General features: G+C 39.8%; 1 protein-coding gene across 1 annotated transcript in view; it reads right to left on the bottom strand.

Moving 5' to 3' along the window:
* Positions 1-7,008: 7,008 nt before the first annotated feature.
* The window catches only part of PRKAR2B (protein kinase cAMP-dependent type II regulatory subunit beta), a 77,226-nt gene continuing 71,805 nt past the window's right edge, over positions 7,009-12,429 (bottom strand). Inside the window, exons 7-11 of the mRNA XM_088533226.1 lie at positions 11,445-11,546; positions 10,797-10,871; positions 9,971-10,036; positions 9,642-9,780; positions 7,009-8,373 (exon numbers count right to left, since the gene is read on the bottom strand). Of these exons, the coding sequence (XP_088389352.1) occupies positions 8,240-8,373; positions 9,642-9,780; positions 9,971-10,036; positions 10,797-10,871; positions 11,445-11,546 (516 nt within the window). The 3' untranslated portion in view covers positions 7,009-8,239. The remainder of the gene's footprint in view (positions 8,374-9,641; positions 9,781-9,970; positions 10,037-10,796; positions 10,872-11,444; positions 11,547-12,429) is intronic.

Below are 12,429 nucleotides of genomic sequence, written 5' to 3'. Positions count from 1 at the left end.
CTCAACCCCCGGGCGCGGTCCCGCCCGCTCGCTGCCTTTCTGGGTCGCCGAATGGTCGCGGGAGACGTTGCTCAAGGCAGGAACACTTCTTATTGGCCGCCGCGCCTGCCCATCAAGAAACCACCCGGAGGGCGGACATGTTTTGACTCTACTGCACACCCCATTGCACCGCGCCTCGCGTCAATCACCCCCAAGAAGCTCTCCGATTGGCCAGCACCTCCGCTCCCTCCCGGCGAGGCATTCTGGGAGCCGTAGTCCCTACCGCCGCCGCCGCCTGCCCGTGCGGGCGCGATAAGACATCAGCCCCCAGGATGCCCCGCGCGGCGCTCGTCCGATAGTAAACAAGAGCCGTAGGGACACGTGTAGCGGCGCCGCCGGGCGGGGGCCGCGGCGCCCTCGGCGCTGCGCGTTACCGCGCGGCGGGACCGGCCGGCCGGGTCCGCCACCCCGGCCCGGCCCGGCCCGGCCCGGCCCGGCCCGGCGTCACGGCAGGAGGAGCGAGGAGAGAGGTTCAAGGAAGTTGCTAAAGGTCGGGCCGTGAGTCAGCAGCGAGGCCCCGCTCCTGCCCCACTCCCTGGCCCCGGAGCACGGCGGCGAAAGGAGCTTTCTGGTGGATTTTTAACCCATGCAGGTTTATCTGGCCCTCACTTTCTCCCACAGGTTGCCACACCTTTCGCGCCAGGATACAACTTGGTTAGGGTTGGCCTCACATCTGTTTTAGGGCCGAAGAAAAGAGAAAACTGGCTCAAACTTGCACAGCGAAAGAGAAAACTGGCTCGGATTTGCACAGCAAGTCTGGCTAAGGCCCAGTCCTTGGTGTAAAACACACTGCAAACCATGTCCTGCTCCAAAACGTACCCACGCACACCTCGGGAATAAGCACCGGTCTGCCAACAGTTAAACGCAGTTTCAAGATTTTGAAACTTGGGATTTATTTTTTTCAAGAAAATCAATTCTCCCTTATCCTTTTTTCAGCATCCTCCTAATCGCACGAGCATCTCCTGTATCCCGCATTAAAGCTTCTGTTGCAGTTTGGTAATATGGCATTTAAACAAACACAACCCACACATATCCTAGAACTTCAAAATCAAAAAACAAAACAAGCCTTCCATATATATATACATTTATGTCCAGATGAGTAATGCACAACCAGGTCCAGCTCTCAAGCGCACACATTAACGTAGCTGTGAGAAAATTAGCAACCCTCTCACCCCCCTCCAAAAAAAGTCAGCTACTACAGTTTAAATAAAATGACTCAATTTCTAGAGTTCTGTGCAAGTTTCATGTGCTGAGAAACATAAGTGCCCATAGTGGCCGCTAGAGGGAATGCTGGGTTTACTGTTTCCAGAGGTCTATGAAAGCGAGGAAAAAGAGACCAGGTTGGACAGGGAAGTCCCGGCGGCGCCCGGGCCCGCTCGGCACGCGGAGCTCTGCGCCCCGGCGCGCACGGGGCGGCCGCGCTCGGCTCCTCCAAGAGGTCCTCGTTTGTCCAGCAGGGAAGTCTCGTCCAAGGCACCGAGCGAAGGGAGACACCGCTGACCTGGAAACGAGTGCTTGTTATATGTGCCCATGTAACTGACACAAAAAGAGTCAGCAGGAAAAACGATACTGTGGAATTTAACTAAAAATCTCTGTGCTCAATTATATAACAAAATAATCCTTTACAGATATTCTTCTTGCTCAAAAACGCTGAATTATTTGAACAAATATCTCTGAAAATAGCCGTTGAGATTCAATGGACTAGACAGCCTGTTACAATATCTAATGTCTAAGTTACTTCACAAGCCCAGATTTTTCTAGATTTATGAAAAGTCTGAACTCTAAGCAATAGTTATATCTTTATATAAGAAACTTGGAATACTCTTCTTCCCATTATCCCACCATAAGATCACCTTTACAAGTGTGTTCCTTCCCTGTCTTCCCTTATGCGTCTCAATAGCCTTTAAGCTGCTTGGGGAGAGCCCCAGGCTTGCTGGTTTGAACTCCTTTAGTTATAGTGCTCTAGATACAAGTTTGGCACAAGTGTTGCACACGAGGCTTTCTTTTTCCACGCAACGAATAAGCTGATTTGCTGCGTTAGAGCTACCAGCTCTTCAAAAGCCTCTGTCTGCCACAGTGCAGAAGGGGGAGAGCACATGGGCTGGATCCAGTGGCTACAAAAGATACATAATCCTGTTTATCCTCTTTCAAGTCCATGACATTTTTCAGGGGAAAAAAAAGAACTATCCTGAAGGTTAGTGCCTTGTTATAGAACAAGTTCCTACCCCACTACTCATCACTTTCTATATGAAACAAAAAATGTTGTCCCAAAATCAGTGTAAGATACATTTGCTGGGAAAGTTCCTTATAAAAAATGTCTGCATAAATGTAAACTCCGAAGCCCAATTCTCTCAATTCACTGGCCCTGATTCCACATATAGATCTTGTCAAGTAAATGTCAATGCTGTATTCACACAGCATCTGTGACACATAACACAGAATGTACAAAATTAAGGATCCTACCTGTGTCTTTCACATTAAAAACCTGCAAATGTGAATGTCGCGGTAGTTTTGAGAATCTGAGAACAGAATCATAACAGCTTTCTTATTTTAAAATCTACCTTTTTTTTTTCCTTTGCATATTGCAAGTGAAAGCATACCCTGTGAGAACACAGGAAAAGGAATAAAAAAGCAGGTTCCCTGTGCAGTAGATGGCAGTGGAACACACAAAACTCTATCAAAGCTTTCTTACTAAACACCCCTTCATTAGAAGTCAAACGCCAATCTTCTAAATGCCAGAATTAAGATTGTTTATGTCAAAGCAATACTTCTTGCTCTGTATGTCTGGTGTCTAATTAAAAACCTTACTTGTCCCCTTGCTCTGCGACCAAGACAGATGGGTTCTCAGGGGATGATCAATACCGTCCAGCACCAACGCTGTTTGTAGCTGTGTTGATTCGGTTATTTTGCTCTTGGAGGAGAGGTAGAAAGCAAGGTGGGGGCTGGGAGATGTTACTTGTGAGTTCTTGTCACTTCACGGATGGCTACCAGGAAGCATAAATGACCAGGAAATACTCTACATAAACAGAAGATACATAAATGAAGTTGTATTTGTCTTATTCTAGCTATCTACTTTGAATCTCTCCTGTCCAAAGCCAATTCATTTATGAACTGGCATCTATGCTGACTTGGAAACACACCATATTATTATTTTAACTCTGCCACCAGAGCTTTCCCATCTGTGTCCAGACATCCACCCTCACTAATTAACTGAACACCCTGTAAATCCTGATCAGCTTTCACCTTTGCTCAGCTCAGCAGCCTCTGCTCACCACCCTGCCTTTCTCACCCGGCTCTTCCTTCACATGACTTCTCGTTCCCCTAAAGCTGCTCCCACTCCTTCCCTCCCGGCACATCCCAGTGACTCTATGTGCACCAAGTCCCTCTGCTCTTGGGAATGCGGCGCGGAGGATCCGGGGCTGCACCCAGGGCAGCGCAACTGGCGTCAGAACAGAGACAGACCTAACAGATCCAGATACAACCCATAAGAAAAATAAGGGAAAAAGCCGCTATCCCAGCCCAAAGCTTGCAGAAAAACAAGTTGAGAAGAGACTACAAACCCAGAAGATCTGTAGGTTCTCTGTGTGCTAAGTTACAGTGCCAGGTGTGTTCCTGGGTACTGGAACAGTCCTCCGTGCTCCAAAATTGCTGGGAGAGCCCTGGCAGTTTTTGCTCACGTCAATAGCAAAAAATTCCTGCATATGGTTTGGAAGTTAGCATGAGCCAACGACCATTTCCAGTGAGTCATTCACACATGGCCACCCCATACAGTAAGCTGGAAAAAGTTTATAGGACAGCTTCTAAATTAGCTCACACACACAGTTAAAATAGTATGAATGTTGCCCACTTGATGCCTGAGTACTAGCAAATAGTCTTGGGCTAATGTAACTTACTAGCAGGGATGTAACTGTAGAGAGAAGGTAGGATATTTACCAAAGTTGCAGCCAGAAGTGAGAACAAGAGCTAAAGGAAGGCGAAGGTAAGGCCAGTTTCCTCAAGACAGTGACCCCATCTTACTTCACAAGGACAAACCAACAAAGAGAAAAAATAAAATACAGTTTGGTGAAACTTGTCAAAGGGATTTTTTTTTGTTTTTTTCACATTCTTCCAAGATTCATCTGTTCCTTTTCCATTTTTTTTCCATTTCCATTTCATTTCTCCATGAAGGAAGAGCATCCACTCTGTGAAGCACCTTCCTGAGCCAAAACAAAGTAGATGAAAAACTTAGAAGCAGACTTGGTACATGTCTGAAGGAAATCCAACCACAAAATTGACTTAAAAATAATCCTCCATTTTATAACACAGTTCTGTACTCTCAGCATACAAAGAAGCAATCCATTCCTGACAGGGAAAACTGCGGGGTAGCTTAGTTGAGGACAGACACAAGACAGACACAAGAGAACAAGAGAAGAAAACATCTTAGAAACTTAAAAAAAAAAAGAAAGAAAAAAAAGAGAATGCCTGCAATTATCACGTGTATGAACGGAGAAAAGGAGCTTTAAACTGACATAACAACTTCAGCAAGACTGTGTAAGGATGTCCATCCTGTGATGAACTGACTTTCAGCAAAGTGCATTGTTCAGCCAAGGCAGTAAATGTCTAAAAATCAGAAGAGTGAGAAATTTGCCATTCCAGGTATGTGAATTATAACCAGCAGATATTAATTTTTCACATCTGGATACTCCCTGGTATTAAAAAGCAGTGACACCTCACTGTCTGCCAGGGAAGGTGAGTTATAAATGACACAAGATGACACAAATAGCAATGCAACTGATCCCAAAGTGACTTTATGGGAAACTTAAAGCAGCAAACATTTCAAAAAAAAACAAAAAAAAAAAACAAAAAAAAAACAAGACACGACTCCACAGCAATGGAGCAATTTTCACTGAATGGAGAAGGTTGAAAGAGAGAAGATGATGGAGTGACAAATGCTTTAAGCTGCAGAAGGCTTCACAGTGCTCTTGATACAGCCAAGCCCCCGAGACTGACACCACGAGTCATTTATGGACCTCGGACAGGAGCTCAAGAGGGGGTGACTTTCAGAAACATTAATCCCAGATGAATTTGGATGAAATGTCACGGAACACAGACAAATGCCATTAAAAAGAGCCGTGGCATGACCATGAGGGGCAGGAAGCTTGGCTTCCTTAGGGTTTGTGCCTTGTGACGGCCTGAGGGCTGCGGTGACGCTTTTCTCATGGTTAAGGCATGTGTCAACGCTCACTGCCATCCTGTGCCGGCAGCACGTGAGCCCCTCCATGCCCTGCTCTCACTGACCTGCTCTGCTCTCTGGCACTTCTCTCCTTACGCAGCAGGGTGTATTTTCAAAGAGCTCACTGGAGCATTTTGTTTTCGTCTCCAGATCTTAGGCGCTTGTCAAATTTGCTTAAATCATGTACAGGTTTGCAAAATTTGCCCATGAGGTGGGGAGAGAAGAGAGAAACATGAAGACTTACGGGACGTGCCAAGTACCTAAATCCTGCTCCTTTAGGAGCCAGGACCAGGCTGGCAAGGACCACAACAAAATCTTTAAAAACAGAAGTGTCAGGCAATCTAAACACGGGCAGAGATACTCTCATAATGTGAACACGATACAAAATTATTTAAGATTATCTGAACTGTACCTTTTTTGATAGCTCCAAACAATAAAGACCAGTAACTTGGTATGATTTCCTTCTTAGGACGAACACCACATTTATGATGCTAGGACTAACGTTTTTGAGCTGTGCCTAGAAACAGATCCAGGAGAAATCCCAGATGCTGAGAACTGATGAAGGATGTAATATTTGGTGTGAAACTTGCAGCAAGACTGCTCTGTTATCGTCAAAGGAAAACCCCTGCAGTCACCATAAAAGAAAATTCCAGAAATCCACCAGTTCCCAAGAACAGCACAATAAATTGCTTTGACATTAAGCCACACTTTGAGACACTTTGGGGAAATCCAAAGTATGTGGGTCTCTGGCATCCAGAATTCCCCACTACCACAGTTTTTCCTGAATATAAACTGCAAGGACATCATCAGATAGGAGGTATATTGCTGCACCAGCCTAAGATCTATCCTGAGTAGAGAGGGTATCTGCAGAACTTCTTCATTGATGAAAATCAACATGGCAGTGTTAAGAATTATGAATGTTTTAATAAATAAATATAAACAGTTCACTTGTAACTTTATGATAATAAAATTAAAACACAACAATATCAATAAGCATATATTTATATATATAAAAGTGTTGTTTATTGTAAGGAAACTTTAAATATAACCAACAATATTGAAAATATTGTGACCGGCATTTATGGCCTTGATTGTAGTTTACTGCCATACAAGTAATTGTTAGCATTTTTCTTAATCACATTAAGCTAGTGCAAAGTATAGGTAACTTTTGGAGATTAAGCATACAGAATGACAAAGCACAGATCTTGGTTACCTGATTATTTCCTTCTAGTATAAGAAGCTTCTCTCTCTCTTTTTTGTTTATTTTCCCAAAAAATCAAAAGTACAAAGGCAAGTTATATATTTGCAATTACTCATACCAATTTCTAGGTTAAAAAAAGACACTTGTGAATTTTGCTGAGATTGTATTTTGTTAATAATTTGCTTAATAATTTATACCATACTCTATGATATAAATTATATATTGAAGTAGTATTATATAATCATAACTTCATATTCTGGTATGATTATATAAACTGCCAGAACATAGCACTAGCTATAATTACATCAACATAAAGAAATAAATGGCATTAGAAAAGCCATTATCTAAGAAGGAAAGATAATCGTTCAGGTGTTTGGAACAGGGCACAAGCAACCTTCCTAATACTCTTTAATGTCATTTTGGCAGAACTACTATCAATTGCCATTACGTGCACTAGTTTCCATGTACATCACCAGATAAGCAGTATTAAAAGCAGACCGTGCCTGAGATTTCCAGTCACAGACCTTTCCGAGCAAGGAGCCCCTGATATTCTCTCTCCTCAGTCTCGGAAGGCGTCCCATGCCATTATGGTCAGAAAGGCATTTTATGACGACCTACAGATTTTTGAAGGTAGTACCTGTCAGCTTTAATGACAACATACTTTTCAAACTTGCATTAAACTTTTAAATTCTTGATCTTTCAAACTAAAAATGTTTTTGTACTTGCTGATAATGATTTTCAAGAACAAGCTCAGCTTACTACACCTTTCGATATCAATCACTTCCTAACTGATCTGGTGTTTGATAACTAAGATCAGACTGTAAGAGGAGAGATATACAGAGATCATTTGATTTGGAATAGGGAAGGGATTTAACAAATCAAAAGGTGAGATCTAAAAAAAATGTAACTAGAGAACAAGCATAGAAAGAGAAGACAAAAATGCATAAATATAAAACAAGGGAGAAGGAAAAAATGCAAGTTATTCATGATTAGGTAGAACATGACAATGATCTATACCTTTGCTTTTTAAAGCATCAGGGTTAATTTGTCAGTTGTCCTCACTCCAGAATGTGCAGAATACATGTAACTAATAAAAAACGCAGTTTATTGCAAAAATATACAAGTCCTCTAAATTGCATAAGATATTGCAATGTTGTGCTGAAACATGACATATTAAACAAAGAGGACTTTAAAACAAATTACAAAATGTTAAAAATCAGATTTGGGTCATGAGCGTCACACAAAATGCATTATCATGCTTTATCTTACGATTACTCTTGTGTTTCACTACATCTGTGATAAATGCAACATAAAATCATGACAACTGTAATAGTCAGAAAGTAATAACTACTGTATATCTTCTGTATTAATACATATAAACACTTTGTGTGCACTAATACTTTCAACATATCACATTCAAACTAACAGTCTTTCCAGAAAAATTGTAACCATTTTGAAGAACAGAAGCTGGTTTAACAAGTTAATTGCATGTGGGTTTCTTGAAATCTACTCTTTATGGGAATGCTGCATGTGAAGGACTTGATTTTCAAAGGTGCTGTGCTACTACCATCAATGGTGAGCACTTTTAACAATCAAGTCCACAATTTATTAAATTCCGATTTTGTTTACTAGTATTTCCATTGTAGTAAGTCCAAAAAATACCCCAAAACCCACTCCCAAAATCACAGAAAATGCTTGGCATCTATAGGAAGAGAGACAATTTCTCAGTGGACTAACCACTACTGTGCTATTTTCTCGTAACAGATCTCGTGGCTCCATGGTTGTGTTCACGCACGGGGATCAGCAATGTCCATGTTTGTTCCAAACAGCGCAACTAGCTGCTCTTCGTAGTTTGCAATGTTTCTTTTCATAATTTCCATACAAGGTCCCAAAAGCCTTTCAAATGCCTGAACATCCATAACTAAGATAAAAGGGGAGAGAAAGAGAAAGAATATAATTTGTTTGTCAGTTGGAGACACAAATCTTGGTATTTATGACAAGCCAGTGTACAATTTTAAATGATAATAGGAAAAATATTACTGAGGCATATACTTTGTTTACACAGAAAAGAAACACCGTAGCAAAACCAGTATCAGCTAACACACTGCAGGCTTGGAACTTTATAAATTAACTTATAACTAGCTGGGTTCCTTATTTTGAAAATATTTTCAGATTAAAGTCTATGTGATCCAAGAGATGCCGGAGAGCTCTGGAGTGCCTGGATTCCTCCACAGAAAATAGTTTCAGTTGCCTTGTGATTTCAATAAAATATATAATTCGCTGATGTTGTGGCTGTATTTCTTTGCTATTTTACCCTTGCTTCTAGTAGGCCATGTAGGAAACCTTATACTTGTCTGTTTTCAACCTGGTTGCCTGTAGTCTCATGGCTGCTAAGAAAAATTGAAGATCTTCACTATTTGGACAGACCTCTGCACTCACACTGTGTGATGACTGGCTCTTTCCCATCGCTGCCTCTTGTTCTTCCCCATCTTTGATCTCTAATGTCTGTTCATCTGTGTATGTTAGGTGATAAGGATTTTAAAAACAATAGTTTTATAGATAAGTGGAAAACTTGGGTTTGCTAGCTTGGTAAAAGGCTGTCATTCAAGAAAGCTAAATCTGTAGTTTGTCATTTTTCCCTTTAATTGAATGCAAACATTCAGAAACGAAACTTTCGACATTGAAAAATGAGTGGACTGAGAAGAGGTGACCTGTGAGCTCAGCTCCTATGGTCTTTGCTTTCCTGTGCCTGAAGCTACAGTGTGACGGAATGATTAAATTAACAAGCTGGTGAAGGCAAAGGATTTGTTAAAGTCATGGTGATAAAATGGAACAAATTTTTTACTAAACAGTTACTTCTCAGGTGATGGTCTAGTGAGAAAGGAAATTCTTTATCTATTTCTAGAATGTTGGAGAGATTTATCTGACAGTTACAAAAGATTTGCTGCAATCCTCTCGGCAGTACCTTGAAACCACTCTTACCCACATATAACTAGAGAAACATTGGAGAATTTGTGCAATTTTTTTTGTAATGTAAATAGAAATATTTAGTAATAGTAGTAGATATGTAGTTCAAAAGTCTTACTTGTCGTTAGGTAAATGTAATTAAATCTTATATCTTGAAGGAAAGACAGAGTTCCAAATAAAAGCATCATTTTACATTAGATACAAAATATCACTGAATGTTACCTAAACACTTGACGGTGCCCAGAGCAAACGCGGAAGCAGCTCGTGGTTTGTTGGTTACAAGGGCAAGTTCTCCAAAATACTGTCCTCTTGAGCATCGAGCTATTTCTACTGCTCCATTCTCTTCTACATCTTGTTTACCCTGAAATATCAGGTTAAAAAAACAGAAAGAAACTTAGAGGATGAGGGAGAGAAGAGAGAGAGATCTGCTGAACTCAGAATTTTATAAGTAAAATTAACAATGGCAACAAGAGACATTAGTGTTTAACATTTAGAACACATCAAAATTTATAAAGCCCCACCAAATTCCATATATTGTATGAATGTTTTACCTTTCTTTTCATTATTATCCTTACTTCTCCAGATTCCACAATGAAGAAAGAATCAGCCATCTCACCCTTTAAGGGAAAAAACAAAGCGGGTAAGGCAAATGTGGAAGTTGCTTTTCAGCGTAATGGTAGCATTAAAGAATTCACCTCCAGTTCATGGAGTTTTTCAATACCTGCTGCAAAATAAATCACTTTTACTGTGAAATCTACACTCACGACACAAAAGGATCAAAATGTCTATACAGAATTGACAGTGAGGCCTTTCTGTGAAAAGGCATATCTGACTGTGCCTTAGACAAAATGCAGGAGAAAATGTTTTTGAAGATTTTACCATCCTTACTCCTCTTTCTCCCTCTCTGTATTCACCTCAAACAATCTTTGCTATACATACTCCAGTATAAACAAGCCTCCAAAGGCTGTATCTGATCTCTAATAAACGTTTCGGGGCAAGACAATCTCAGTGGTCTCAGTGGAAACCCTGGAGGGTTTCATTTTACATTCCCCTTCTAATGATTATGGCATTTATACAACAGAAACAAGATAAATCTCCAGTCCTTAGTGCAAACAGTAGTTCTCTTGCACAGTTTGCATTTCTAACTATACTAAAACTGTTGATTTCTTCATTCATACAGAAAGGAATGCTTCTCAAAGTATCATAAATGGAAAACAACTTCTGAACAGGATGATCACCTCTCTTGGACATCCGATTCATTGTGTTTAAGTTTTTTTGACAAAGAAAAAAAATAGTTAAAAATCACGTATTCTCTATATATGATATGGCAATTGTTGGCTATTGAAAGAAAAAAAAAAAAGAAATAAATAACTATACCTGAGCAATGATTTGTTCCCCATCTTTGTATACTTTGGTGCCAATCACATCAACAACTTTCAAACGTTCAGATACCTTAATTTAAAAAAAATACATTACAATATTATATTTAGTCCTTTAATACTTCACAAATCTTTAGAGAGAGCAACATATCTTTCTTCACCTGCGTTGATATTCATTAAAAAAGACACAAGAACAATTGTTCAATAGCATTCCAAAGGGTATATTGGTATATTACAGTCTTAATGGCAAGGTCTGTTAACAAAACTTCCACTTCTGTAAAAGTTTACACATCCCTAACGTCCAAAATTATTTTCAGAAAAAGTATACATTTAAAAATACAGATGTTAAATTAAAAGGTTTTACAATCTTCTAAATCATTGGTAATATTACTGCCTAAACTGGAGTAAAAAATAAGTTTAAGAAAATGAAAGATAGAAATTAAAATAAAAAAATAAAATCCATTTGTATACAGTATTAACAATGACTCTTGTCCTGAATATTTATAAATATAGTCTTTTTCCCAAACAAAAGTATATAAAATTTAAATCTGGATAAAATGTTGACTCCAAATTTAAACTTGGTAGAGGCAGGGTCTTATCATAGACCGCTGATACAGACATTACAATAACGTAATAGAAAGCTTACTTCTAAAGATTTAAGGAATGGCAATGACCCAATAAATTTTTCATACATTTTTCTCTTTTTGGCATTATTTTTTACAATGATTCTTCGGAACGTTACTCTGTCCTGTAAATAGAAGAGAAAGAGAAAAAGAAAGTTTACTAACAGAAAGGGCATGGAGGGGTAGAAAAGGCTTTAAAAATGACTAAAAAAAGTCATTGCTGACCCAGTTTCAGTCATTTAATTTAGCTAGGCTCCCCATATAGTTAGCTGAGGAAGATTTCCCTTGAGGCCAGGTAGGAGCACCTGAAGTTAAGCTCTTGATTTAACTCACACTCTCAGGAGCTTCTCTGCCCCTTGGCTATACAGAGGCTAGAGAGGTTGCCTTAACCAGCTTGGCCTCAAGCAGAGAATTGAGTGGAGTGAACAATATATGTCCTAAACTTAGCCCACATGATCCAAAACAGGAAAAGGAAGCATTTTCTCTGCATTTCTAGGGTTCAACTGTATGTTAATTATCAAGAGAGCTAAGTCTCTGTATGACAAGTTGGGGTCTAATGGTTTTCAAATAAATATCACATCAGGTCTTTAGCAAATGACTGGTATTTAAATGGGTGGTGCAGAAGCATACATGTCCCTTCAAGGAGTAAGGCCACCTTGGGATTTGGCATTGGATCAACACGTGTGCCTTGATGTTGAACGTCTATCTGAGCTTTACACCTCTGGTAATTTCTACTGTTGTTTTCAAAGGTCCAGACACTGATAAATAACCTTACTTCGGAATTTTACTCAGAACCAAACGCATTTCCTAGCAAGATATGGGAAAATATTGTATATATGCATATATACAGATACATATATATCAAAGTGACTGTGTCTGAACGTGTTTTTCAGTTTAGAAAATTATCATTAAATAGGAATATATATATATATATATGTATGTATGTATATAAAAGAAAGGAGTGCTTTCTTGAGCCTTTCAGAATTGTTTCTCTAGTTTCTGGAAAAC

The sequence above is a fragment of the Tinamus guttatus genome, unplaced genomic scaffold (assembly GCF_059628265.1).
Source record: "Tinamus guttatus ecotype Peru unplaced genomic scaffold, ASM5962826v1 Tinamus_guttatus_pri_ptg000489l, whole genome shotgun sequence".
Lineage (NCBI taxonomy): Eukaryota > Metazoa > Chordata > Aves > Tinamiformes > Tinamidae > Tinamus > Tinamus guttatus.
The sequence above is the reverse complement of the archived record's forward strand: the minus strand, read 5'-3'. Positions and strand labels throughout refer to the sequence as shown.